This window comes from Accipiter gentilis, chromosome 26, assembly GCF_929443795.1.
Source record: "Accipiter gentilis chromosome 26, bAccGen1.1, whole genome shotgun sequence".
NCBI classification, from domain to species: domain Eukaryota; kingdom Metazoa; phylum Chordata; class Aves; order Accipitriformes; family Accipitridae; genus Astur; species Astur gentilis.
The window spans coordinates 1,949,241-1,976,635 of NC_064905.1; the positions used below are offsets into that span (position 1 = coordinate 1,949,241).

The 27,395-nt window shown below is 56.5% G+C and overlaps 1 protein-coding gene across 2 annotated transcripts in view; it reads left to right on the forward strand.

Moving 5' to 3' along the window:
• Window positions 1-1,085: 1,085 nt before the first annotated feature.
• PCDH1 (protocadherin 1) overlaps window positions 1,086-27,395 on the forward strand; it is a 55,508-nt gene continuing 29,198 nt past the window's right edge. For both annotated transcript variants that reach the window (XM_049829368.1, XM_049829369.1), the window contains exons 1-3: window positions 1,086-1,237; window positions 7,123-7,937; window positions 9,545-11,737. In XM_049829368.1, the coding sequence (XP_049685325.1) occupies window positions 1,174-1,237; window positions 7,123-7,937; window positions 9,545-11,737 (3,072 nt within the window). In that variant the 5' untranslated portion in view covers window positions 1,086-1,173. The remainder of the gene's footprint in view (window positions 1,238-7,122; window positions 7,938-9,544; window positions 11,738-27,395) is intronic.

Below are 27,395 nucleotides of genomic sequence, written 5' to 3' on the forward strand. Positions count from 1 at the left end.
CAGTGTAGACATTGAGGGAAGGGGCACCCCTGGAGCACACTGTCCCCAGGCCCCCTGGAACTTGCACTCACCCATCTGGGGTCCCACGGGGGCTCAGTAGGCGAGTGAGGACCCAGCTGAGGTAGCGCAGCTTGTGAAGACGTTGCGAGGGCAGCCAGGAGCATGCAGGTGCTCTTGGGAGCTCGCAGGTGCTCTGCTCCCGAGTCCCGACACCCTGCAATAAAAGCATGATTCACCAAGGTGTGACGGGAGGGGACAGTTGCTTTTCCAGGGCCCAGTGCCTCACCCGGGCAGGGCTGCAGGAGCCATTGCTTGCAGCCTGCCAGGAGCCCTGCTCAGTTGGGGGGATCCGAGGAGGGGTGGGCACAGCCCCCCTGTGGGCTCCTTCCCACTGAGGGGCCTTCCCCTTAGCACAGCGGCGGGCACCGCCGGCCGAGCCCCCTTCCCCCGTGCAGCGGGACTGTGAAGCGCCGGGTGTAAAAATAAATGAAGAAAAATGAATAAACAAGAGCCCTGGGAGGGGAGCGAAAGGGGAGACCCGTCCCACACGTGAGCGAAGGGGTCTCCGGGGGTGAGGGGTTCCCGGGTGGGGGGATGTGGGGGGATGTGGGGGGATGTGGGGGACATCCCCCCCCTTCTCCACCGGCTCGGGGGCTTGGCGCCGTGCCCGCAGCCCGGAGCCGGGCGGTCCGCGGCGCGATGGGCTGACGGCTCTGCCCGGCAGCCGATACCCGCTCGTCCCGGCCCGGCTGGGCTGGGGATCTGATAAGGAGCCGGAGCTCCACCTCCCCGTGGTGGCGGCGAGAGGCGGAGGCAGCGGGGAAGGAGGTGGGGGGGAGGGGGGGGGGAAGGGGCCGTGCCTGCGCTGCGCTTCCCTTGCACATCCTCACACACACCGAGGGACGGAGGCGGGCACGGACGGAGCTGCCCACCGGGGCTGCCGCCAGCCCTGCCGCCGCCGCTCCGCCGGAGGAGCCGCAGCCCCGGCCCGGGGGAGGGGGGCGGTTCCCACGGGACATTTTTTTTTTTCCGCCCCCCCCTCCCCTTTTTTTTCTTTTTCTTTCTTTTTTTTTTTTTTTTTTTTTTTTTTTAAATTTGGTTTTCATCCGTGGATAACGATCGAGAGGAGCCGGGGGCGGGTGGGGGGAGCCCGGTCCCGGCGGGGAGGAGGCGATGCAGACGCCGCTGGATCAGCGCGCAAAGGGCCGGCACGGAGCGCAGCGCCGTCCGCATCCAAGTAAGAGCTGCGGCAGGACCGGGAGTCCCCGCCCGCGGCCGCGGAGAGCTGCGGAACGGCGCGGAGCGGTGCGGGATGCCCCGGGGCGGGAGCCCGCCGCTGTGCGGGAGGGTGAACCCGGGGCCGGGCGGCGGCGGGAGAGGCGCTGGCGAGCATCCCGCTCCCCCTCCGCTCCTCTCCGCGCCTCTCCGCGCCTTCTCTCCGCGCCGGGGTGCGCGGACGGCGGCGGCAGCGGGGCGCGGGGCTGGGCGGGCGGCTCCCGGTTACCGGTACCGCCCGGCGCTGCCACTTGTTGTGCGGCGGGGAGCGGGGCCAGCCCGGATCCGGGCAGCGTGGGGTGGCAGTGGGTGCGCGGCTGTGTCGGGGTGAGTGCGTGTGGGTTGTTTTTTGTGTTTGTTTGTTTGTTTTGGTTTTGTTGTTTTTTTGTTTTTTTTTTTTTCTGCCGGGGGTGGCTCTGGGTGTGCGTCCCCCTTGCACCCCTGGGTGTGTGCGCCCGGGGTGCGAGCGCGGCTCGGGGTGCGCTGGTGCGTGGGAGCGAGAGAAGTTGCCGGTGGGAGCCGGCTGGGAGCCGGGGCGAGCGCTGGGTGCTGGGAGCGGGGCTGTGCGTGTGTGTGTGTGTGTGTGCGCGCGTGTGAGTGTGCGAGAGGAGCGGGCTGAAGGGGTCTGGCAGGTTTGCACGCCTGTGTCCGTGGCGGGGTGTCTCTGCGTATGTGTGCGTGTACCGGTGGCGTGTGGGTTACAGGAGTGGTGTGCGTGTCGAGGAGCGGGCTGCGTTTGTGTGCCGGGAGCGGGGGGGTGTGTTGGGGTGTTGGGGTGTGTGTGTGTGTGTGTGTGTGTGTTACAGGAGCGGGGTGTGCGTGTGAGTGTGTCAGCGGGGTGTGCGTGCCCGCGCCTTAGAAACCCCCCGTTTCCCTGCCTGTACGCCAGGCTGAGCGTGAAGCCGGTGCCGGGAGAGCGGCTCCCGTGTGTTTTCCGCGGGTGTGTGTGCGTGTGTGTGTGCGGGGCTGGCGGGAGGCGCCCCGTTCATCCCCCCTCCGGGGCTCGCCGGGGAGCGGCGGAGCGGAGCGCTCCGTGCCCGGAGCCTCAGCCCGGGCAGCCCCGCCGGGAGCCGGGGAGCCTCGGCCGCAGCGGCCGGGGAGCGGAGCCCGGCCTCCATCCTCCCTCCCAGCCGGCGGGGGCGGCTGGGAGCCGGGAGCCGCGGCTCTCCCCGGCACCCTGCGAGGTAGGGGGTTCCCTATCCCCCCCCCCCTCCCCAAGACACCCCCCCCCAGCCCCTCCGGGCTGCAGTCCCGGAGGAGAGCCGCTCCCGCTGCCGCCGGCTCCCTGCGGCCCTGCCGGGGTTGGGTGTTTCAGGCCCGCCACGTTTTTGCCTTCCCCCAGGACCTCCCTCCAGGCCGGGATGGAGGGTGGGATGGTGGCAGGAGGGGACAGGAGCCCGCAGGACCCCGGAGGGGCTGTGGGGGACCCCCGAGGTGGGAGAATGGGGGCTGCCGCCCTAGGGAGGCTCTGACAGGTCTCTGCCTCGCTGGCTGCCGGAGTTGGAAGGGATGTGGAGAAGGAGGCAGAAGGAGGGAGGGCCCCAGGCTTCACCCTCTTTTCATCACTATGCAGCTCCTAAGAGATGATTTTGGGGTAAAGCTGTTCACAAGCAAGTGGGGTTCCTCGTTACGGGGTGCTCTGGCTTCGGGGTGCTTGGGCCCAGCCTGCATAAATGCTGAGCAGCAGCGGAGCCGAAGGAAACCATGGGACGTGCCACAAAATGCCCAGGATTCACACCATCCGTGCCTTCGATGCAGGACTGAACACCAGTGGCTGTTTTTTGGACAATATGGTCCTTGATCTCAGGCCCTTGCGTGGAGTGAAGCCCGTGGAGCCATGATTAGCATTTGCTGCTTGCTCGGATGTTGCTCCAGCTCCGAGCATCAGAGTAGAGCTTTGGGGGGGTGGGGGGGCGGGATTAGTATTTGTGTGCTCAGTGCAGGGTTTGGATAGACTTGTAAGCATGGCTCCCAGCCACGCAATCAGCCGTTGGGAGCAATAAGAGGGTGGACTTTGGTGCCCGTTCCCGGAGCGGTGCTGCCTTCCGTGGAACAGGGCCAAGGGGCTGTGGGAATCACAGGGAGCACAAGCTTGTTCAAGCAGTTGCTTAAATTCTCGGTGCTTTATAACCTCTCTTTCATTAGGGCTTGTTTTTTTTTGGGGGGGGGGGTGGTGGCTGAATTCTGTAGGATTTTGCATGCCACTGTCCTCTGAGAGCTTCCCAGTCATGCATTAAGCAGCGTGACTAACGCCTCTCTCATGTGGTTCAGTCTCTCACACTCTCCCCGTAGGGAGAATTGTGTGTGCGGAGGAATAGTTGTTTTGGGAGCGGTTTTTATTTTTAAGTGCTCTGTGCTCTGCCAGCAGGTCGGAAAAAGGTGCCTGGCACCTGAGAAGAAAGTGTGGGATGGTCTTTAGATCCCATGGGAAAATAGCCCGATGCCTTGGACTGGCCCCTGGGAAGCCTCTGTCTCCTGCACAGACGTGCTTTTCCCCGGTGGTGGAGGCTTCCTCCTCCTCCTCACGCCCAGCTCTGGGCTCTCACGTCTGTGCTGTGTCATTCGCACCCCTAGGCGCCAAGCAGGATTCCTTACCCCAGCAAACCCGGGGCCTCTCATGCCTGCCGGCAAGTCCCTTGCGGGACGATGGTCCCACTCGGGTTCCCAGCCCCTCTCTTCCTCCAGCCTCCCTGTTTTGGAGGTTTCCTTCACCTGCAGGAATTGGGCTTGGGTTTAGGCTCCAGCTCCTTTTTTGGAGCAGAAAGCGTGGGTGCTGGGCACCTTTGGGTGACTCCCTTCCTCCTCCAGGCTGGCACAGGGCTCCTGGCATTTCCAGCTCCTGGGGTCCTCCCTCCCAGTTTAGTCAGGGCCATGTGAGGCATCGCACTGCTTTGGGACTTTCACCTTTACCTGCGATCTTTCACGTCACACCAAGGCTTAGTCAGGACGGCGCTACATCATCAGCAGTCACAGCCCAGCCTAGTGCAAACAGGCTTGTGCAAACAGTCCGGCAGCGGGCGTGGGTGCCTCTCCCAGCTGGGGCATCCTCCAGGAGCCCCTTCCCAGTGGCTAGGGCTGCCTGTTTTTCCCTTCTCCCTGTCCTTGCCGCACAGCCATTTCCAAAGGGAGCACGGGGCAATGGAGTGATGAAGCTCAGTGTGGGTTTGGACACCTCATGAAGGCAGGTGGACATGGGGGGGTTGGGGTCTGGTGTGAGAGCACACGCATGCTGCGGGCAGACACGCGTGTGACTTGGTTGGAGTGTGCAGACACACACGGTGCAAGTACCCCCGCATGGGGTGACATCACACAAATGCACACCGGGTGGCAAGAGGGGCATGCGTACATGGTCCCCCCGTGCAGGCACACACGTTGCTTGGTGCACACACACATGCACTCAGTGCAGGGATGCAAACTCCTGGCTGGTGCACAGGCTCTCCCAGTGCAGGCACGGATGTGCTCCTTGCAGTGCGTGCACATGTGTGGCACGCCTGCACACCTGCCTAGCGCACATGTGTGTGCATGTCCGCTTTTTCCTACAGGCACATAGTCATGCTCCGGGCAGGTGCACATACACCCAAATGCTCATAGCGCACACACGGATACATGCACACTGAGTGCAGAAACACACGTGTGCGTGTACACGCATCGCTGGGTTTTGCCTGTATTGATGCAGAGATGCGTTGTGTTTATGCTCAGCTTCTTACCTCCTCCATCCTCAGCCCTGTGCATGCCTCTTCCCTTCCTTCTGGGGACATACATCTCAGAGGTATCTGCACACAGTGCCGGTCCGGACAGTTATGCATGCCCTCAGCAAGGTTGGAAATGAACCTCTTCTGCATGAAGGATGCTTGCAGGACAAGGGATCAGAGTCAAGCTAGGCTTCAGGACCATAGTTTCATCTTTAGAAATGGACATGTATTTTCACCTGCGGAGGGAGAGCTCCTCTCTTCCGTGCCACCAGTGAGGCACTTGTCTGTGGGGAAGCGGAGGGGTGGAGGCACCGGGAGCTGCTGGCTTGCGGGAGGTACCAGGGTGGACAGTGCTGGATGCTCCACTTGTTGAGGGTCTGTATGATGCCAGGGTAACCAGGAATTAAGCACTTGCTATGTGGCACCATGGAGGGGAGATGGTGGAGGAGCGCTCTCCCATCCCACAGGCTGGGTGCAGAGAATGGAGAGAGCAAGTGATGGGAGTGGCGAGAGGGTTGCTGCTGTGGGGCCATGGCAGATGCTTGTGGCTGTTGATTTTAGGGCATCTGACCACTGAGCTTTCTGGGTGCCCGTGAGCTGGGCTGCACCCCTTCATGCTTATGGCTCGGCAGAAGCTGTGTGGGTGCGCCTGGACCCTGGAGGAGGAAGGTCCGTTCCCAGAACGGAAAGCGGGGGACGGGAAGGCTGGTGGCCAAACACAGCAGCAGACAAGGGGTTGGTGATGGGGCATGTGGCTTGGCGTAGAAGGGGACAGTTTCTGTGGGGCTGGCAGTGCGCCTGGCACTGCCTCTGCAGTGTGTGCATACTGGGAGGAGGTTTCCAGTGGCTGGGTGCCTGCGGTGCAGCGTGTGCAGTGTGTGTCTCTGCAATGCGGGGGGGGGGCAGTACTTCTGTCATTGCCTCTGCAGCCGGTGGGGTGGACACTGGCACTGGCAGGGTCCTGCGTGCGGGGCAGGGTGGGCACCCAGTGCGTGCATGCAGTGTCCCAGTCTGGGAGTGGGAGGGAATGGGAAGGAACAGTGTGTCTGCAGTGAGTGAAGGGAACAGTATTTGCTGGCGCAGGGTGTGGGGTTGCCTAGTGACTGTGCAGCAGAGGGGAGATGCTGTGCCTACCATTGCAGTGTGCTGGGGCTGTGCAGTGCCGCTGCTCCGCGGGGAGGCACGGGCCTGTGGGGTATGTCTGCACTGCAGTGCAGGGTGGGCAGTGAGTCACTCTTAACACAAGGGTGGGCAATGGCTCTCGTTCTGCGAGGGGCGCAGGCGGATGGCAGTGCCTCGCATGCAGTGCAGGATGGATGATGCTCGGGGCTCCTGCATCCCTGCAGTGCTGGATGGGTGGTGCCTTCGTATCTTGCAGCGCCAGGCTGGCAGTGCTGCTGTGTCGGCAGTGCAGGGAGGGCAGTGCTGCTCTGTCCCCGCCGTGGCAGTGCCCTGTGTCCCTGCGGTGACCGATGGGAGGTAGCTCTGTATCCGTGCAGTGCCCCGTGTCCCTGCAGTGCAGGGTGGGTGGCAGCCCTGCATCGCTGCAGGGCAGGCAGAGCTCCTGCCCCGCTTTTGGTGCTCCTGTTTCTGCAGGGCTGGCAGAGTCGTGCAGTGCCTCTGTGTCCCTGCTGTGCGTGGCAGGCAGTGCCCCTGCAGTGCGTGGCACACAATGCTCCTGTGTTTCTGTGGTGAGAAGCTGTCTCTGAGCCTGGCCGGCTCCATCGGGTTGCTGGCAGCAGGCTGCGTGCAGTCCACCCTGTTAGTGTGCCTCGTTGGGTCTAATTACAGTTTGTGTGGTGATGAAGAGGGTGGACAGTGGCAGGATTGGCTTCCTGCAAGTGACGGGAAGCCAGGGCTGAGGTTTCAATGACTGGGTTGCTCACTCGAGCAGGGCGTTGCAGGAACTTTGCAAGCTGGGACCGGTCCTCCTGGGCACTTGCTTGCGGAGGCTGCCAGGAGACCATGGCTGGGGCCAGCTCTGCCAGGCAAGCCCCTGAAGCCCCTTCCCTTCGGGGGGCTGCTTTGGGATCATGTGCAGTCCTGCATGGCACAGGGGCTGCACCCAAAATGATATGCCAGGGAAGTGGGCTGGGGCGGAGCAGTCCTGGGGGCCTGGGGCTGCCTAACCTCCGGTGTCTGTATCTCCCTGCAGCTCCCCTGCAGCGCAGGATGAAACCACTGGCATCCTGCCTGGGCCTGTGGCTCCTCTTCCAGCTCCCTGCCCTAGTCTCTGGGACGCGTGTGGTCTACAAAGTGCAGGAGGAACAACCCCCCAACACCCTCATAGGGAGCCTGGCCTCCGACTACGGCTTCCCAGACGTGGGGCACCTCTACAAGCTGGAAGTGGGGGCCCCGTACCTACGTGTGGATGGCAAGACTGGGGACATCTACACCACAGAGACCTCCATCGACCGGGAGAGCTTGCGTGAGTGCCAGCACCTCCTGCCTGGACAGCCCTGCTTCCTGGAGTTCGAAGTGTCCATCACTGACCTGATCTTGAGCAGCAGCCCACGCCTGCTCGAGGGGCAGATAGAGGTGCTTGATATCAATGACAACACCCCCAACTTCGCCTCGCCCGTTCTCACCCTCTCCATCCCCGAAAACACCAACATTGGGACGCTCTTCCCCATCCCCCTGGCCATGGACCGGGACTCGGGCCCCAATGGCGTTGCCTCCTATGAGCTGACGGCTGGTCCGGAGGCACAGGAGCTCTTCGGGCTGCAGGTGGCGGAGGATCAGGATGAGAAGCAGCCGCAGCTGATCGTCATGGGGAACCTGGACCGGGAGCAGTGGGACTCCTACGATCTGACCATTAAGGTGCAGGACGGAGGCAACCCGCCACGGGCGAGCAGCGCCCTGCTTCGCATCACCATCCTGGACATGAATGACAACGCGCCCAAGTTCGAGAAGGCCCTGTATGAGGCAGAGCTCTCCGAAAACAGCCCTGTGGGGCACTCTGTCCTCCAGGTGAGTGCAGGGGCTTTCTTCTCCCCAGCTCCCCTCCTACCTGGCTGCAGCAGGGACAGCCTGGGGAGCATTTGTACAACCGCTTGCTGCCACAGTTCTTCAAAGGAGAAGGAAGCCTAGAAGAGTTGCAAGCCATAGGAGCCCACAGTGTCACCTGTGGCCATCAGGCAGGCAGGTCCCTGGGATGTCACATCTGCTAAAACGAGGTTGGAAAGGATGCGCGGGAAGGTGCAGCCAGAGCAGGGGCTGCAGGACACGACTCAGGGGCAGCAGCAGGGCTGGCGGGTATGTGGGAGAAAGGCTCTGGGTTATGGGGAGGGCTGGGACCTGAGGTCCATGGGGAGTCTGGCTTCATGCCAGACCTGTCTCAATGCTGCCCACAGACAAGACATAGACCCTTTCATAAGTTGCATTCCCTTGGCCGCTCCATGGAAACTCAGGCTCGCACAAGAGATGGGGGGCAGGCAGTGTCCCTACTGCCCGTCTGGGGGGGCTGCCCATGACTCCAGGGGTGCCTTGCTGTCTGCAGGGGCCAGGGGTTCTGCCCCATCTCAGGCAGCGGTGCAAACTGGACCGGGGAGCCCGGGGGGATGAATCTCAGTGGATTTGGCTTGGAGGGGGCATTGAGATGATAGTAGCCGACATCTGTTTATCTGCAGCTGCCATCTTAATAAGCGGAGCGCGGCCAGCTCTCATCTGCTTGCTAATTCTGATGTGAATTTTTTAAGAATTCATTTTTCACTGTTAAGAGAATGGAAGTTGGAAGCAGATAAGGGAACTGCACGGCCGGGAGGAGAATGGGCTGAGACGCCACTGCTGCCATTGCTCAGCTTTTATCTTTCAGGGGGAAAATGACTTCCGCCTTTTTTGTGAGTGGAGGTAAAAGGTGGAATTTACATTTAACAACTTTCGTTCTCCATCCAAATCTGCTGAGCAAGATAACGGCAGAGCAGCAAATGGTGCAGAGAAGAGGCTGCTCGGAGAGCCGATTAGGGAGGCAAATGTTAGACAAACCTCATCTTCTTTAGAAAGCAAATAATAGGCGTAGAGGCAGGTTTATGTGAATGCAGAGCTCCTGACGGGTGGGCAGGGATGGCTGGTGCTGTGCAGAGCTCGGGCAGCCCCAGTCCCCGCTTGGCTGAATCCCTGAATGCTGGGATGGTGCTGCTGCAGCTCCGCACATCCTTGCCTCCATCCTCATCCTCACATCAGCCAGGCAGCTGCTCGAGCCCCTCTTTGGAGAGGGTTTTGCAGAGTGGGCACAGCTGGAGACGTCTCTCCCCACTGCTGCTGCTGCCTGGGTCGAAGAGGCACAGGTTCCCCGAGGATTCCCTGCGTGCCGGAGCTGGCCGGGAGAGGAGCACAGCCAACCGGCCTAGCCGGTTTTGCTGGAAGAGCAAAGAAAAGCCTCTGTGCCGGAGGGCCGCTCCCAGCTGCTCTGACGGTCCCAGGCTCTTTGCCCCATAGTCCTTGGCCCTAGAAGAGGAAATCCTGTTTTTTTTCCCCCAGCTATCCCCAGAGGAGGCTGCAGTGGGCAGTGCTGCAGTTTGCGGAGGGGCTCGCACTGGCTTGCCCTCTTGCTCACCGTTTCTCCCTCCATCCCGCAGGTGAAGGCCAATGACTCGGACCAGGGCGCCAACGCCGAAATTGACTACTCCTTCCACCAAGCCTCAGACATGGTGCGCCGGCTGCTGCGCCTGGACCGCACCACGGGGCTCATCACCGTGCAGGGACCCATCGACCGTGAGGATGTCAACATCCTCAAGTTCTCCGTCATGGCCAAGGACAAGGGGGCCAACCCAAAGAGTGCCCGCACCCAGGTGGTGGTCACCATCAAGGACATGAACGACAATGCTCCCTCCATAGAAATCCGAGGTATTGGGCTTGTCACCCACCAGGATGGCATGGCAAACATCTCGGAGGATGTGCCAGTAGAGACAGCAGTGGCTCTGGTGCAGGTGTCCGACCGAGATGAGGGCGAAAACGCTGTGGTGACCTGTGTGGTGGCTGGTGATGTCCCGTTCCAGCTGCGGCAGGCCAGTGAAACAGGGAGTGACACCAAGAAGAAATACTTCCTACAGACCACCACGCCACTGGACTACGAGTCGGTGAAGGAGTACACTATTGAGATTGTGGCAGTGGACTCGGGGAACCCACCCCTCTCCAGCACCAACTCTTTGAAGGTGCAAGTAGTGGACGTGAATGACAATGCGCCTGTCTTCAGCCAGAGCTTCACCGAGGTGGCCTTCCCTGAGAACAATGAGCCTGACGATCTGGTGATGGAGGTGAGTGCCAGCGATGCTGACAGTGGCTCCAATGCCAAGCTGGTTTACTCCCTGGTGACAGACCCCTCCTCCAAGGGCTCCTTCACCATTGACCCCGACTCTGGAGAGATCCGGGTGAAGGCAGTGCTGGACCGAGAGCAGCGGGAACGCTACGAGTTCTTGGTGGTGGCGGCAGACAAGGGCAGCCCCAGCCTCAAGGGCACAGCGTCTGTGGCCATCAACGTCATGGACAGGAATGACAACGACCCCAAGTTCATGCTGAGCGGCTACAACTTCTCAGTGATGGAGAACATGCCGCCCCTCAGCCCTGTGGGCATGGTGACGGTGATCGATGCTGACAAAGGAGAAAACGCCCGCATCCAGCTGTCGGTGGAGCAAGACAATGGGGATTTTGTCATCCAGAATGGCACCGGCACCATCCTCTCCAGCATCTCTTTTGACCGGGAGCAGCAGAGCACGTACACTTTCCGACTCAAGGCAGTGGACAGTGGGGATCCTCCCAGGTCTGCCTACGTGGGGGTGACCATCAACGTCTTGGATGAGAATGATAATGCCCCCTTCATCACTTCACCCTCCAATGCCACCTACAAACACATCCTGCCCCACACCAGCCCTGGCCAGCAGGTGAGCAAGGTCAAGGCGGAGGACATTGACTCTGGTGTCAATGCAGAGCTGACCTACAGCATCACAGGAGGCAACCCCTTCGAGCTCTTCCAGATCTCCCCGCACAGTGGAGACATCACCTTGGAGAAGGAGATCCTCCGCAAGCACCATGGCCTGCACCGCTTGGTAGTGCGTGTCAATGACAAGGGCAAGCCCTCACGGCACGGCACGGCCCTGGTGCACTTCTACGTCAACGAGACGCTAGCCAACCGCACGCTGCTGGACACGCTGGTGGGGCACAGCCTGGATACACCGCTCGACATAGACATCGCCGGGGACCCTGAATATGAGCGCAGCAAGCAGCGAAGCAACATCCTCTTTGGAGTCATTGCTGGCATCGTGGCCGTCACCCTGGTCATCGTGCTGGTTGTCCTGGTGCGCTACTGCCGGCAGCGGGAGGCCAAGAGTGGCTACCAGGCAGGCAAGAAGGAGACCAAGGACCTGTATGCACCCAAGCAGGCCAGCAAGGGTGGTAAGAGCAAGAGCAAGGTGAAGAAGAGCAAGTCTCCGAAGCCGCCCAAGCCCACGGAGGATGAGGAGGAGACGGGGCTGCAGAAATCGCTCAAGTTCAACCTCATGAACGACTCTGTCAGCGACAGCCCCCGAATCCACCTGCCTCTCAACTACCCACCAGGCAGCCCAGACCTGGGTCGCCATTACCGCTCCAACTCACCGCTGCCCTCCATCCAGCTGCAGCCTCAGTCGCCTTCTGCCTCCAAGAAGCACCAAGTGGTGCAGGACCTGCCGGCCACCAACACCTTTGTTGGCACCGGGGACAACAACTCGACGGGCTCCGAGCAGTACTCGGACTACAGCTACCGCACCAATCCCCAGAAATACACCAACAAGCAGGTAGGAGAGCTCATCCTGAGGCCGGCAGCGGCCCCCCCCCTGCATCGGGGAGCCATCTGGACAGAGGTTTGGGAGTAAGCGTGGACTGGCCCCCAGCCCTGCACGCGTGGCCTGGGAGGCTGGTGGAGGACTACCCCGGAGCCGAGCCACTGAGCCTGTTTGTGGGCTGGGGAGGGGATGGGGATGGTGGGAGGGTGAGTCCAAAAACTGTCAGACCCCTTGTCAGAGCGCCCGGGGCTGGGTCCTGGCGGCGCTGCCTGGGTGACGGTGATGCGAAGGGTACTGCGTGCATGTGCCTCTGCATGTGGAGCTCTGGGGAGGGAATCCCACTCGCCCAGGTCCCCTTTGGGGACCAGCTGTAAGAGCACCGAGGAGGGCAATGCCCACCCTCCCATCCATCCCTCCGCTTGGGCTGACTGGTGGGGAGGAGACACTGGTCCAGCTCCTGCCACAGCTCTGGGCAGCCCGTTTCCAGCCCTGTCCCTGTCCAGGGAGCAGTGAGGAAGGCACTAGCCTTGCTGTTGCCAGCCTGGCTCTGCTGGTGCAGCTGAACCTTTTAACCATCCGTGCACAAAGCCACCCAAAAGGGAGTTTTGCACCCGCTGTGGCTGCCCAGGCAGGTGGGGCTGGGTGGAGGAGCAAAGCTCTGCCTTTTTCCCAGGCTCAAGCTCTGGCTTCCCCCAGGCTTGGGCCCTCTGCCATAGTCGGCGCGGTGAAAACTGGGCTTCCCTTAGCGCGAGCATCGGGCCCGGAGCTACGGCTCTGCAGCAGCCGTGCTGCAGCCGCTGCGGAGGGGGAGAGCGGATCCCGGCGGCCGGGGTGCTTCCATCAGGCGGCATGGGTCCGGCCGTGTGCTGGGGCTGGGGCTGGGTCTCGAGCTCAGGGCTGGAGGAGCGGGGCACTGGGGTCTCTGCTGCGTGCTGCGGTCGGGTCACTGCTCTTGGTCCAGCCGGGGGTTTCTGCTGCGTGCGGGGCAAGGCGGAGGTAGGTCTTGGCTGCGGACTGGGAAGGGCTGCTCGCTGGTGTGCACTGGAGCTTGGAACTGTCCCAGGAGGTCGTGGGATGAGCCTGGAGCTTGCAGGACCCTCTTTCCTTGGGCTGTCTGGCTAGTTAGCTTGCACCACGTTTCTGCTTTGGCGCCTGTCGGGTCTATCCTTAAGTAGCTAGGGAGGGAGAGGGGGGATGAGTGCCTGTGGCTTTGCCTTCTTCCTGCGGTCCTGTGAGTGAGGAAAACCCACTCCCCCACTGTGCTGTACCCTCTGTGCCCTGTGGAGACCTCTGCTCCCTTCTTTGTATCCCAGTGAGCGGCAGGCTGGGCTCCTGCCGTGGGGCTGAGCTCAGCTGCCCTGTTGGATTTGAATTCAATAAAGTTTTCTATTTTTGACCGGTTGTGCCTTATTTTCCCTACTGCCCCTGAAGATGCTCTTGCTCCCAGCAATTTCCCAGGCATCTTTTCCATGTCCTCGGCCACCGGAGCACCCGGGCCCCGCAGCGCCCAGAAGTGATGCTCACGTGGGCCAGCCATCTCCATGAGCCCTCCACCGTGCCCCAGCATGGCCAGTCCAGAGGCCTCATGGTACTGAGCCCCCCTCCCCAGATTGACAACTCCTATCTCTAGTCACTGCCTGGCCCTCTAAGGAGACAGCTTCCTCCAGGACCTGGTTCACAACACATGTATGTACGTACACACACATGTACATGTGTGGATGTGGAGGCAGTCTGAGCCACGGACCAGCCAGCCCAGCTTTCTTCCACCCCAACATCCCCCTCCATAGCTTCTCCTGGTTCGTACCCATGTCCTTCTGAGACCCACCCATGTTCCAAAGCCAGTGCATGGAGGAGCAGAACCCTGCCACGCGATGCCTGGCTAGCATGACCCAAATCCTGCCGGTGAGGGCTGGAAGATGCCTGCAACTCGCCCGCTGCAGCGCTGGAATGAGGACGCACGTGGTTGCAGATGGAGTCTCAGTGCGTCAGCAGCGCCGGGGGGAAGCACCTGAAGCAAGGTTCTCCCCCCCCCCCCCACCCTGGGATGCAATGGGCACCCTTGCAGTGAAGGAGAGGTCCTCCCAGGCAGGCTTGCTGGTGGTGGTGGGGCTGCAGGAGGGAGCCAGGATGGAGCCAGGCAGCCATGCTCCCCATAAAAATGGCTCTTCCCCTCCTGGCAGGCAGGTTGGGGGCGATGCTGCTGCCATGGGGCTCGCTCAGGCTCTTGTCTCCAGTGGGTTGGAGAGAGGATAGATCCTTCTAGGCAGGAGCAGCACAGCACCCCTTCCCCAGGCCCTGGATGGGGCCGTCCTACAGCCCCCTCCCTGCAGCCAAGCATCACATCTCAGGGACCCCCTCCGGGGCCACCTCTTCCTCTTTCTCATGGTTTTTCTTTCAAACTGGGGCAGACATCCCTGCACCCATCACGCCAGCTTCACCTCTTCCCCAGGGGCTCCAACCGGCTGCACCAGGCTGCTGGAGAAGAGGAGCTCTGGCTCTGGGAGAGATTAGATCATCTGGGGAAACCAGTGGTTCTGGCTTCGGTGGTTTCATCCCTGTGCCAGCCTTGGCTCTCACAGCCTCCTAGTTTGTTTTGCTAACAGCATAAGGTTTTATCTTGAACCGTCCAGGAAGTGTCTGGGCCTCCTAGGCAGGCAGAGCTGGGACCTGCGGGGAGATGCAATGGCTGCAGAGGAGGAAAGGAGACACCAGCAACCACCTAAATAACTAGTTCCTGCAGGGCTGGGCAGGGCAGTCTGGGGGCTTGGTTCAGTGTTGCTATCTGCTTCCCTTTGGGAACTTTCTGAGAGAAGTTTCCCTTCCTTGTCCTCGGCAGCTCTTTGATGAACGTGGGGTGAGAACGCAACCTCTCAGACGCTGGTGTGGGGAGCATCTCTTTCTTCTGCCCATCTCCCAGGCTCCATCATTTAAGGCTTTTGTATACCAGGAGGGCTATGCTACATACTTTCCTGGCTGCACAAACCCAAGACTGCCCCGGGTCCCCACAGCCCCCCACCATCTGAGAAGGTGGCTGGAGTGGTGTTAACTTCAGCATGCTACCGCAAGCTCAGCAGAGGTGCCTGCACCTGCCTGCAGGCTCAAGAGCACGGTGCAGCATTAATTACTCTCTGTGGGGGGCGGGGGGGGGGGGGGAATAAGAGGAATATTGTAACTGTAATGGACAGAAATGAAATTGTCTTGTTTTAGAATTTAGCTTAGAGTCTCCATAAATTGCAGGTTTAGGTGTTGGCAGATGTCTGGGAAAGTCTCCTACTGTCCTGGGTCAGTGGATTTTCTCAAGGTCGTTCACGTGGAATGAGCTGATAAATGGATCCAGCAACGAGCTGCAGATGGAGCTGAGGGTTCATGGGGGACCTGCCCTGTTTTTCCCCAGTTTCAGAAAGACGCTGTGCTGGGAGCAGTTCCCAGGCACTGCAAAATCAGCTCCTGCTCACGGGATCAATTGCACTTGGTTCAGATTTGGCTCTGACGTGCAGAGACTGAATGAGGGAGTGTGTCGGTGAGGTCCCGGGGGCTCCGGTGCGGGGGCTGAGCCCTAACTGTGCTGGGAGGAGTGGCTGGGCTCTGTAAAACAACTGTGAATGCACAGCAGCTTGTGAGCGTCAATGGGGTGCTTGTGGGAGTTGAGGAGCACAAGAGGGGGCGAGGAGTGGGTCGTACGCCACACTGGCTTCTGGGGAGTTAGTGAGGATGCTGAGAGCCCCCTGAGCGAGGCAGGAATGCGCCATGGCTCCTGGCAGGTCTCTGCTGGGGCACTTCGGTTTAGGGCAGGGAGGGGTGCCTCTGCCCGGCAGAGCTCCGTGGTACATTTGGGACCCCGAAATGAAGAGCTTCAGCCATGGGCGACAAGCAACCCTGCAATACAGCCTGGCCTGTACCGCCGAAGGCAGCGTGGGTGTGCGCAGGCTGTGCTGCAGGGGGAGGTGACACGGGGGTGTACTCAGCCTGCGCTCCGCGAGTGGGAGGTGACAGCGGGGTGCTCAGAGCCCGTACCCCACAGCGGGGTGGCACAGGGGTGGGTGTGATCTCTGTGTTGGGGGGTAGCGGAGGCGCGTGCGCAGGTTGTGCGGCAGGGGTAGGTGATATGGAGGGGTGCAGCCTGTCTCCTCCGGGAGGAGGGGGCACAGGGAGGGGTGCAGCCCCTGTCCCCAGAGGAGGTGGCAGCATCTGCAGCCTGTACTGCAGCGGGAGGAGGCACAGGGGGGGTTACACAGCCGCTACCACAGGGAGAGGCGGCTCAGGGTTATGTGCAAGCTTTGTTGTGTGGAGCAGTGGCAGTGGGGTGTACGTAGCCTGTCTGCGGTGGGAGGTGACAGCAGGGTGTACATAGTGGGCAGCCTTGGGCAGGTGACGACTCCTCTGTAAGCAGCGTGTCTGCAAGGAGGCAGTGGCACTGACTGTCCCTATCCCATTGAGGAGAGCATCAAGTCTCTCCTGCCCGACAGTCCCTGGCCTCACCAGAGCTTGGGACCTTGTACTTTGCTCCCTTGAAGGCTTGCCCAGCCTGTGCTACCTGCCTGGGGCTCCTCATATCTGGCTGGACTTGCCTGGGTGGCTTGCAGCTATGGCCAGGTCCCCTCTTCCCACCCTGCTGAGCCAGATGCTGCTCATTCCTCCCTGCCCTCCTGTTCTCAATTCTCACACCCCCCAGGCTCTCCCCTGCCTGATGCACTTGGAGCCAGTGTTGGTCTGCGGTGGACACGGGCTTTCCTATCTTGGATCTGGGGGGCTTCTCCTTTCCCCCCCCGCATCCTCTCCTCTTTTATTTCACAATTGTATCTGGTCTTCTCCATCCCTCTCTCCTGATCTCTCCCCCTGCTCTGCTCAGGCAGTGACCTCCCCCTTCCCTGTTGCTTTCTGCTCCCCATCAGTCTCTCCTGACCAGCTGTCTGCTGGCCCCAGTACAGAGGGATGCTGAGCCCTCCACAGCACAGGGCTGAGTCCCTGGCTGGCTCTGACAGCCGAGCTGTGGAACCTCTGTGCGATGAAAGCGCTGGCTGTGTGGGCAGCCGCCTGGTCCAAGCCGCACTGATTGATATTCCCAGCACTGCTCTGCCCGCTCGGCCGGGCTCTCAGCTGCAGTGCTGTTCCCTGCACGCACAAACCAGCCTGGAGCAGGGCCCAGCCCTGCAGCCTGCTTAATCAGTCACCCAAATCCTGGGGCAAAATCCGATGCTGCGACGGGGCGTGTCCCCGGGCACTTTGTGGTCCCTTGGCCCAGAGAGCATCCAGCTGGACACGGATGGGGTGAAGGGTGGAAGGGGGGATGAGGCCGGAGGGGGTGGAGGGTGGGGTGCTGCCGGGTGAGGACAGAGCTGGGATGTTCTGGGACAGGATGGGGAGGAGGCTGGGGTAATGAGAGGGTGCGTGATGTAGGGCAGGATGGGGTGGGGTGTTGCGGGGGAGAGCAAGGGCTAAAGGATGTGTGGAGCAAAGGGGCGCAGAGCAGCTCTGTCCCTGGGAACTGTGTCAGCTCCAGGCGGGGAGGGCAGCCCCAGGAGGGTGTGAGGGAGCAGCCAAGAGGTGGATGCTCTGCACTTGTGTCTCTGGAGCCGATGTCCACCCAGGAGCCCTGGCGTGAATCGTGTGCGAGAGCCATGCAGCTGTGCACGGGCTGACTCGTGGGGTTGTGCCATGGTGGGTCGCAAAGAGCAGGAGCTCCCCTTCACGGTTTGTGGCATCTTGGACGTTCAGCCCCTGTGGCAGCCTGTTAAGTTTCTCTCTTCCCGGCCTGTTCTTTTGAACACTGCCCCTGGAGCTGAGCCCTGTGCCAAGCCCGAAGCACCTTCCTCCCCCTCCACCCTCCATCCCCATGCATACCTGTTGTGTGAGAGCACCTGCCCCTGAAACCCCGGGCACAGCCCATCTCCACGGGAGAGCTGTGCTCCTACGTACTGCCCTGCAAGCCGGTCCATCCAAGCTGCAGTTACACAACCCAAGCTCTGCTCTTGGGAGAAACCAAGATGGTCGATGGAGATTACTCCAAAAGGGACTCTCCTTCAGGAGCCCAGGAAGCACACGGTCTGCTTGGCTGAGGTGAAGGATTGAACGTGGGTGGGGAGGAGCCTGGCTGCAGGGGCACAGGCCACCTCTGGCACTTGTTCTCCCTCTTCTTGTCACCTCTGATGTTAGCTGCAGTGTCCATCAGTCCAACCGGGAAGAAGCTCCGTCTTGGTTTCACTTATGGGAGCCAGGGTCACCTGTGATTCAGACCCACTCGGCCACCCCCCAGTAAGTCCTCTGTTGACTTTGTCTTCTCTCTGACTTTCTGGACTTTTCTGAAGGTCTCAGTTTGCACCCTTGAGGACCTGCTTTCCATATTCCACCAGCAGTATAGGTTTCTTTTCCTAGTGGGGTTCCTGACTCAACCCTGGGGTTGAAAGCACAAGGCAAAGAGGAGGTCAGACAAATGAACAGAAAGAAAACAGTTCCCCAAGATCCCTTAAAAATGTCTCCTAGTTGTTTTGCATGAATGTCTTCCCGTGGTGTAAGCTGTTTACTACCTCAGTCCTTCAGATGCTCACAGGAAAGAGTGGGTGGGAGAGTAGGTTTGTGGCAATGACCTGCTAGGAGGGCAGGAGAAAGGTCGTGTGTTATCTCATCATTTACATCCATTTTGGCATTCACAGCCATGCCTCGTGGATCCCGCCCAAAGATCCCTAAAGATGCCCCTGCCCGGGGAGGTAAACAACCTTCTGAGCACCTCTTCACTTGCAAAATACCTGCCTCCTGATCTACTATCTAAACGTGGCATGGCATGGCTGGTGATCTTGGCAGGTTTCATCAAAGCTGTCTTTAGAGCCATCATTTTGGGAGGGCAGTGAATCGCCACCTCTTCCTTGGAACTAATCCTGCTCCATAGCGAAGTTCTCAGAGCAGAGTGCCCTGATTCAGCTCCTCTGAGACATCTCTAAAGGCCTGAGCAACCTGAAAGCCTGGAGCTATTTAGCTCCCACGTGGCCTGGTTTTCACATGCTCCAAACTCCCCAATGCTCTTGAGCAGCTGCAAAGCTGCTGCCAGGGAGGCAGGAATCCCAGGGAGACTCTGACAGATATCCATCCCTGCTGGGGGGGCGGAACTTCTTGTCTGAGCTTGGGACTGAGATCGTGCTCTAAATGTCTTGCTAATGTGATGTCTGATGTTCCTCTTATACTAATCTGTTAATCTTTCTGCTTCTTCATCAAAAGCACTCAAGCCCAGTAGAAAGCAAAATCAGTATTTCAGATGTTTGAAGAGCCCTTCGTTATTATTCAGGCTGGGCAAGGTGTTGTGATTCAAGGCTCTGGGAGTGCCTGGAGGAGCTTGGGTTGTTTTTTCCAAGGATTTCAAGTAGATCACAGTTTATTAAGGACTATCAGGACATCTCTTGCCCAGAGAATAGAGCTCAGAAACCTTCTCTAATGTTCAGGAAATTTTTCTTGAGCCATGATCTGCAAGTTCTGGCCCAAGGACTTGACAGTTCACCCAGGATTTGAGGATAGGGTAAAAGAAAGCTGTCCTCAGCTCATCCTTACTAGGGTTCCTGTACCAGTAAGAGTGGCAATGCCAGACCAGTGCAGGCAAGATAAGTGGCCTTAACAAGCCTTACAATATTACTTGTCTTACGTCTTACCTGTTTGATCTCTCCAAATGAAGGCTTGTCTTACCCAGTATCATCATTCATCATTAGGTGCAGTTTGGTTGCAGAGCACTAAAGTGAGGGCTCTGCTGATGTCTAGAGTGTGTTTGTGCACAGGCTTATGGAATAGAGACAATTCCTTCACGAAGCAGGAAAAGCTTCTGCCCTTTGCCTATGGAAATAGAGGTGGTTAGAAAACAGTTGCTATCAGAGGAAAATTTTCAATTTGAAAACATATCAGCAAGAATTGACAATTTTTTTTCTAGTTTGGCTCAAGTTAATCAATGGATATAGCTGTATAAATATATGTATTTTTCCTAGTAATTTCTGAAGGCATGATTCTGACTGACCTTTTTGAATTTAGCTTCATAATTAATACTTGGCTTGAATTCTGAAGTGAAAGTTACCTTTGCAAGAGCATCATTTTTTTCATTTTTGCATGTCAGCAAAGATATCCCCCCTGCCCCAGCTTTGAAACAAGAAACTCACTTGAAAAATGATCCAATTTCAACAAATCGACGTTTTTCCCATGCAAAGTCTTCCATTGAAGCATTCCTGGTTATGTCTCTTTTTTTAGAGTCCTGAGTCTACGGCTTGGGACCCCCTGCTCTCCCCAGAGCTTTCAATACTATCTGTCAGCTCCACTGGGTGCAACTGGGAGCCAGATTAGCTCATTATTTTGCTAGCATTATTTTCCCACTCTACAGCTGTTGGATTCCTCGAGGGCTTTATTCAAGTGTTACTCCCAGTCCTGGAACCTTTTTCTCCCTGGGATCTTCAGATGGTTTTAACGTGATTATGAGACCTCCTTCTGTGTCCTGAGCAATTTCCGCTCTATACCAACTATCTACAAAATGGCTCTATTATCAGCTTGAAGGTGATAGACATTTCAGGACACCACGGTCATTCCAATTTAGACATTATTCCATAAAGATTATGACCCCTTTAGATTTTATGATTTACCCTTCAGATGATTTATTTCCGTATTTTCCTTTCCAGTCTTAATTTCAACAAAAGAAAAGCCAAATTGCACATCTTTGATGGGCTCAGAGCTCTGATAGGCTGAGAGGTTAGGCAATCTCTGTCCTGAGGCTGTCTAAATGGGTTTCTAATTGTGTTAGATCTTGCTATGAGTTAGATAAATTCGATCTGACCAGGCAGGTTGGCACTGGGCTTTGGCGGCTTCTTTGAGCATCATGCAAATTTCAGGAGGCTTCAGGGCACCTATGTGGCGTCAGCCCACATTTTACCCAGATTTATTCATTAAATAGTGCCTTGGGATTTGATGTCCATTTTAGGATGGCTGTTCTGCTACCATTATTTCAGCAGGACTTGTAGCACCTCTCTTCTGACTGCAAGGTCAGCACTTGCTAATTGTCAGCAATGGAAGCCATGCAAACAGCCACTAAGAAGAGCGAGCAGTTGCTTTTCAGATAATACCTGGTTTGGGGAGGTGTGATTCACATGGATTCCTGTGCGTCTTTCCTCCAGTGGTGGATTCCTTCTGTAGCTTCATTTGTCAACACTGGAAGAGGTAAAGGGTTATTGGGAACAACCCTTACTTCAGACACTGGGATGGGGATGGAGACAAGGATTTGTGGGCAGAGCACAGCCATCAGACAAGACCTTATGAACATCAGATGGACTGGAGCTGTCAGCCCTGTTGCTAATGTGTCTTGTGCAACCACAGTAGCTGTGATGGAGGTAATCCCAGCAAATTGTCAGTCTGGTAGATCAGAAAACTGGGCCTTTAAGTTTGCTAGTACTCCTGTCCAGAATTGTCAGCACTCGTTTGGAGACACCACCTTCAATGACAAAAATCTGGGAAGGCCTGAACAGTTTTTCTGAATGCCAGAGGGGTCTTACAGGTGTGTGTAGACCACACCTTTGCTTAGAGCTGGGTCCATCTATCACCCCCCCTTGTTTGTGGTGGCTGAAGCTCCAGGCAGGCAGTTGTCCTGCCTGGTTGCTCCATCCCTCCCTTGTCCAAAGCAGGCAGAGCCCCCAGGACCTGTTCCCTCGCTCTGCACCAGCTCTTTCCTCAATTCCTTTGTGTTACGCTAAAAGGGAGCAATCCAGTACTGCTAGGAACTGCAGCTCTGGCGTGGTTCAGTCCATTTTACAAAGTGGTAGCTAGCCCTTGTGTCTCTGAAAATCTGGACCTGGAGATGCGGTGGCAGGGCAGGGAGGAACCTCTGGGACAGACAGGATCCCGAGACCGCAAAGGGGACCAGAGGGGCACAGGAGGGAGAAACGCAGTCCTTGGGGAGCAGAGGGTTGCCACAGGTGCCAGGAGGCTGACGCCAAGCCAGGGCAGCATTTGCCTTTGCTGCTTGTGCGCAGACACTCTCCCTCATGCTGCTCTGCCTGGTGCTGCATAACGTTGTGAGCTCTTCACATCACGTGCAGGTATGGCAGCCCTGGGTGTGAGGGTGGGTGCAGGAGGAGTGGGGGATGCTCTTGGGGCGTTTCTTCTCCAAAAGTCGGTGTAGTGGCCAGATAGTGTGCTGCTGGGGTAGCACAGGAAAGAATGGGGAGAGCTTTCTGCTCTGACTCCGTCCTCACCCCAAAACACCAGAAGCACATGCTGTTGCTCAGATGAGCTGTAAAATGGTTGACCGCTTATGGCCAAGAGCTGAGCTTGTGTCCTCTTTCCTAGAGCTAGAGCGTTGCCCTGGATGGTTCTTGGCAATTCAGCTCCAGCTTTCCTCGAGGCTTGCCCTGGTTTCCATGGTCATAATATTCCCCTCAGCCTCCTGCTCTGCGGCCTGTGTTGCATTGCACTGGAGCTGTGCTGTTCTCCAGACATGACGCTAGCAAATAAAATAATTCCCACATGCAGCAAAGCCTCCATACATGAAAAGCTGCATCTGTGTAGTTTGGGGCATGGTCCCTGGGCTTATCTTTTTTTTTTTTTTCAGTAACCAGGGATGTTGCAGAGCTCCAGGTTGGTTTGTAAAAGAGAGGGGTTCATGAATTAATCTGAAGTTGAGGAACTCATGTGCTACAATGGCTCCCTTGTCACTTATTTTTATATTCTGGGCAGTGGGTCTGACATTGCCTTTCACTTTCAGCCCTGTGAGTTGCTGCATTGTGGCTGCTGTTGGGGAAGCAAGCTCCTTTGGCAGCTGGCTGAAAGGCCGTTGAGGCTTCTGGCATGTGGGGAGGTGCAGGAGCAATTGGAGGCTGCCAGATGAGCCCATTTGCCGCGGATCCTGCTTTCGGATCAGCAGCGAGATAGTTAACAATTTTGATATTTCTACCACTCCAGCATTAATTGGTGCTCAGGGGGGAGCAGGGTGGCTCACCTCTGTGGGGGCTGTTGCACCGCACCGTTCCTGTCAGCAGGAAAAGGCTGCCCGGGGCAGATTTTAAGGTTTTCTTTGTGAACAGTGCAATTTCTGGTCCGTCAGATGGGACTGCATCTCCTGCCACTCGGTCCATGCCGTCTGCACAGAGGGTGATGCTGTGCACTTGCGGGGAGCCTGTGTGACACGCCGCAGCCCTGTTCCCTTGTAGCACTGCTCTCGTTTTGGCTGAGTTTGTTTTCCCTGGGTTTGGCAAGGAGAATCGGTTTGGTGCGGGTCCTGATGAGAGCTGGAGATGTTTGTGACGGAGGGGAGAGGCAGGAGGGAGCAGAGTGGTGCTGAGGAGGGAGGGGGTCCCCTTAGTCCCTCTCCAGCATCCATAGGTGGGGACCCCCATGGTAGAGGGCATCAGGACAGAGGAGCCCCTTGGCAGGGACTGGCATTGGGGGGTTTTGGTGTGTGCAGCCAGGACTAGGCAGGCTGGGGAAGGCTGTCGGGGAGAGCCCGAGAGAATTTCTCATCAAAACAAGTCCTAGCTACTGTCAGAGAAGCCCCCAAACTGGAACGGTGGGTGAGACCCTGGCTTCCCCGTTGTGGAAAGGCTGTGGCAGAGCTGGAACAGGCACAGAGAAGGGCAGCAAAGCTGGCCTGCCCTGCCCGGCGTCTGCAGGAGGACAGGCTGCACGTACTCTCACGCTGCAGCTCACAGAGGACACAGCGGAGCAGGATGCAGAGCGGATCTGTGAAATTGGAAAGGGGTAGAGCGAGGAGCAATTACTCATGTTTTCTCATAACCCTGCAGGTAGGAGAAGTTCAAGGAAAAATTACCAGGCGGCAGATGTAAAACCAAAGGGAAGTGCTTTTCTGCGTAGCACATAGGCAGAGAGTTCATTGCTGCAGGATGCCACAGAGGCCAAAAGCAGGCATGGACTCAAAAAGGCGTGAGAGCACTTCACAGAGGATGGGGGTCATTAAACGTATGAGCTGCAAACAATTCCTTGCTCAGGAAAAAAACCTGAGCTGCAGCACAACAGAAACCCGCAGGATTTACCAGGGGATGAATGTCTTCATCAGAGCATCCGCCGTTGCTGCAGGCAGCTGCCGGTGCTCCCTGTGGAAAGTCAGGGATGGGGGCTCAGTTTGCTCCTCAGATGTACAGGCTGGCACAGGCAGGTCTCCCCATCAGGAATATAAGAGTGAGCACTGGGGAGCCCTTGAAAGGTGTTTTTTCAGAGCCACAGTTCCTCAGCTAAGAAAATAAACAGCTTTGCCCCAAATCCCATTCTAGTGCAGTGGCAAAGTGGAGACAGCAGTTAGAAATAGAAAAACAATAAATACTGGGGGAGATGGGGGGGGGGGGGAGGGAAAAGGGAGGGAGTATATAGCAATTAGTAGAAATGAGTAGTTATGGAGTGCAGAAAATTGACAAGGAAAGCCAGAAACTTTGGGGGAAAATCAATTTTGACAAGCTAAACACAAAAAGGAGTACTTTAAAAAATGTGCTAGAAAGAGGTGGAATCCAGTAACTGTCGTTTCCAAATGGAGATTGCAAAATTGTTAATTACGTAGAAAAATGCAAAAGTATTCAATAAATGCCAATGCATTGGTAACCAGCAAAGACGTTAAAAATATGATCTCCTTGAAATAGTGATATTTGAAATAATCAAATAAAATAATTTGTGCCAAACAGTCTTCAAAGGTCTGGAGTAGGAGCTCTCTGATCTGGGAGTGTTAATGGAGCTGGGGACGCCAGGATGGGCCAGGAGGAGTGGGAGGGCAGTGATGCCATGAGCCAGCTGGAAATAGTGATGGAGATGTTGTGTGCACTGCACACTGTCCTCGCCAGCCCCAGGGAACAACTGGATTAATAGCTAAGGCAGGAAACTCAATGATGGAAATAGCACTGACGTCAGTCAATGCAGTTTGATGGGAAGGGATACTGGGCAGTGTCATTATATGACAGGTCCAGCTCTTAAACCTTTCCTTAGGCATCTGTTCCTGGCCACTGTGAGGAACAGGATCTGCTCTAGGCGTACCTGTGGGTCTGAAGCAGCAGAGCTTGTTTTATGTTGGTGTGAGATTACAGCATGCAGCTGATCAACTTGGAGTTTAATGAAGACGCTGAGTTGATAATGTGTTATGTTGTTATTATTGTTATTATTTTGAATTAACACTACTCATTATAAGTAAAGCATTGTTAGATAGATGAAGATCTGGTTTATCAGCTTAGTGAAGAAAAGCAGTCGTTGGTTGGGAGTCCTTGTGGAACGAGGTTCTCCTAGAGGAGCTCTTCGGCAGCAGTACTGTGCCCGCTGCCATTCAACGTTGTAATCAATGATCTGGAAGTAAATATAAAATCACCGCTGATAAAATTTGCAGCTGACACGGAGATTGGTGGAGTGGGAGATCATGATGAGGATAGAGCAGTCATGCAGAGCAATCCAGATTGCTTGGTAAACTGAGCCCATTTAAACAAAGTGCATTTTAACACAGCCAAATGCAAAGCTGTACATTGAGAAATAGGGAATGCTGGTTTATATCCTGGAAAGCACTGACTTTAGAATGGATTTAAGGGTCACACTGCATGAGTAGCTCAGTGTGAGCGCTCACAGTGCTCCCGCCAAAGGGCTAATACAGTCCTCAGATGAAAAACCCTGAGAGGTAGGAGGAGAAGAAAGGCTCTGCAGAAAGCCCTGGTGAGATGGCGCCAGCAGTCCTGCAGGGATTGCCTCTGATGAGGAGTGGGGGAAAACCGGGGCAAGTAAAGATGAGGGCCACAAAAACTGATTTTCTGGCTTGCCGGTTGAGACTTAAGGAACCCGGTTTGTTTAACTTCTCAAGAAGAAGATTGAGGCATGCCTTGATTGCACTGTACAAGCAACTTCTTGTGTAGAAAACACCATGTGCTGAAAGGCTCTTTAACCTAGCAGAGAAAGGTCAAACAAAACCCAATTTCTGTAAGTCAGTGCCAGACAAATGGATTCAGAGTCTTTCCATGACTCCAGAACAAGGCGCTTCGGGTGGAGAGTTTCAGCCAGACACAAGCTACTACTAGGACTGTGCAGAGTACGAGGGGGCACTGACCCCTGTCAGTGCCATGCTGCTGTGAAGCCTTGGAGGGGAGCAGGGTTGTATGTGGATTGCCTTTGCCCTGCAGTGAGGAGAAGAGCCCCTTCAAGGGCTGCCAGGCAGGATCTGACATTTAAAGGAGGTGTTTTTTAGGTAAAAGTAATGCTATTTGGAAGGAGACCCCTCAGGGGAGGGATAGTAGCTGTCACAGGCTGGGTTTCTGAGGCTGTTTGTTTGTATTATTGCAGGCACCCCAAGGAGCCCTAGTTGTTTGTCTGGGGTTTTATGAGCACAGAGTGAAAGTAGAAACTTTGAGCTAGGGATGAGCCACAGTGATGGAGGAAAGCAGTTTTAGACAGGCAGTCAGGGTGCTGGAGGAAGCTGTGGGACAGCATTGCCTGGCATGGTGGGCAGTGATGTCTGTGCAGTGAAGGCTTTTGCAGGCTTTACACAGCTGCACAGCTTACAAAGTGGGCTGGGAGATGACCTTGGGAGGGTCATCTGCACAGAGTTCTGCTCTGGACAGGACTGCCTTGACCTCAGCTCCTCCAGAGCTGTACACGAAGACCTCCTGAGAGGTGCTTGCCTATCCCTTCATGGCGAAGATTGCACCTTCTGCTTTGGCAATCTATCACACTTGGCTAAACCTACCACTGTATTTTTTTCCGTAGTGGCTAACTTCGATTTTCCTTGCTGCAGGGGAAGGTCATTCCTTCTTGCCTGTCCATGGTCAAAAGCAGCACCTTTCTCTTTGCAGAAGGCTCTTATGAGCTTGAAGAGTGCTGGCTTTGCCACCCCTAGCCTTCTCCTCCCCAAACCAGTTTCCTCAGTATTTTCATGGTTTGTTATGATTTCTAACAGCTACTTTTTTCTGTTCCTCTCTGCTTAACTGGTGCACTTGTTCTTGAAAGTGGTGCCCAGACTGGACACAGCTCTGCCTCTGAAGTCCTACTTGAGCCCAGCAGAGCAGACAGATCCCTATGTGACTGAAAGACAAAGCGCCTGTTTACACATCCCAATATAGATGCATTTTTTGGTGAGAGATTGACACTGTTGATGGATAGTCAACCCATGATCTGTTGTAACCCCCAATCCTTCAGCCAGCCTGCTGCTTGTGCAGTGATTATTTTTCCCAAGTGTGCAAATGTGACAGATATATTCCACATCTGTCATCCAAGCAGTTAATGAAAATACAGGCTAGCGATGGACTCGGGATACAACCCGAAGAATTTCATTTGATACATCATCCCAGCTGAAAGGCCTGTCTTCAGTAACTACTTTCTGAATACAACTTTCTAAATGCTTTGAATCCACCCTGCAGTGACTTGCACTATATTACCTAAGCAGAGAAGTACTATGCTGCACCTGCACTGTTTTCCTGCATTACTTATGAGAATATTGTCTAAAATAGTGTAAAAAAACTTCCTAAAGTCAAGATATAACATTTACTGCTCCTCCTCCATCCACAAGGCCTGATGTCTTTTCAAAGGAAGAAGTTCAATGGCTTGACATGTTTGTTTGTGACAAACCTACAGTGGCTGTTACTCATTTCCTTGTTATCTTGTAGGTACTTACAAAGAGTTCTTTTATCTGTTTCAGTATTTTTCCAGGAACTGAAATTAAGCTAACTGTTTTATAATTCTCCAGCTCTTC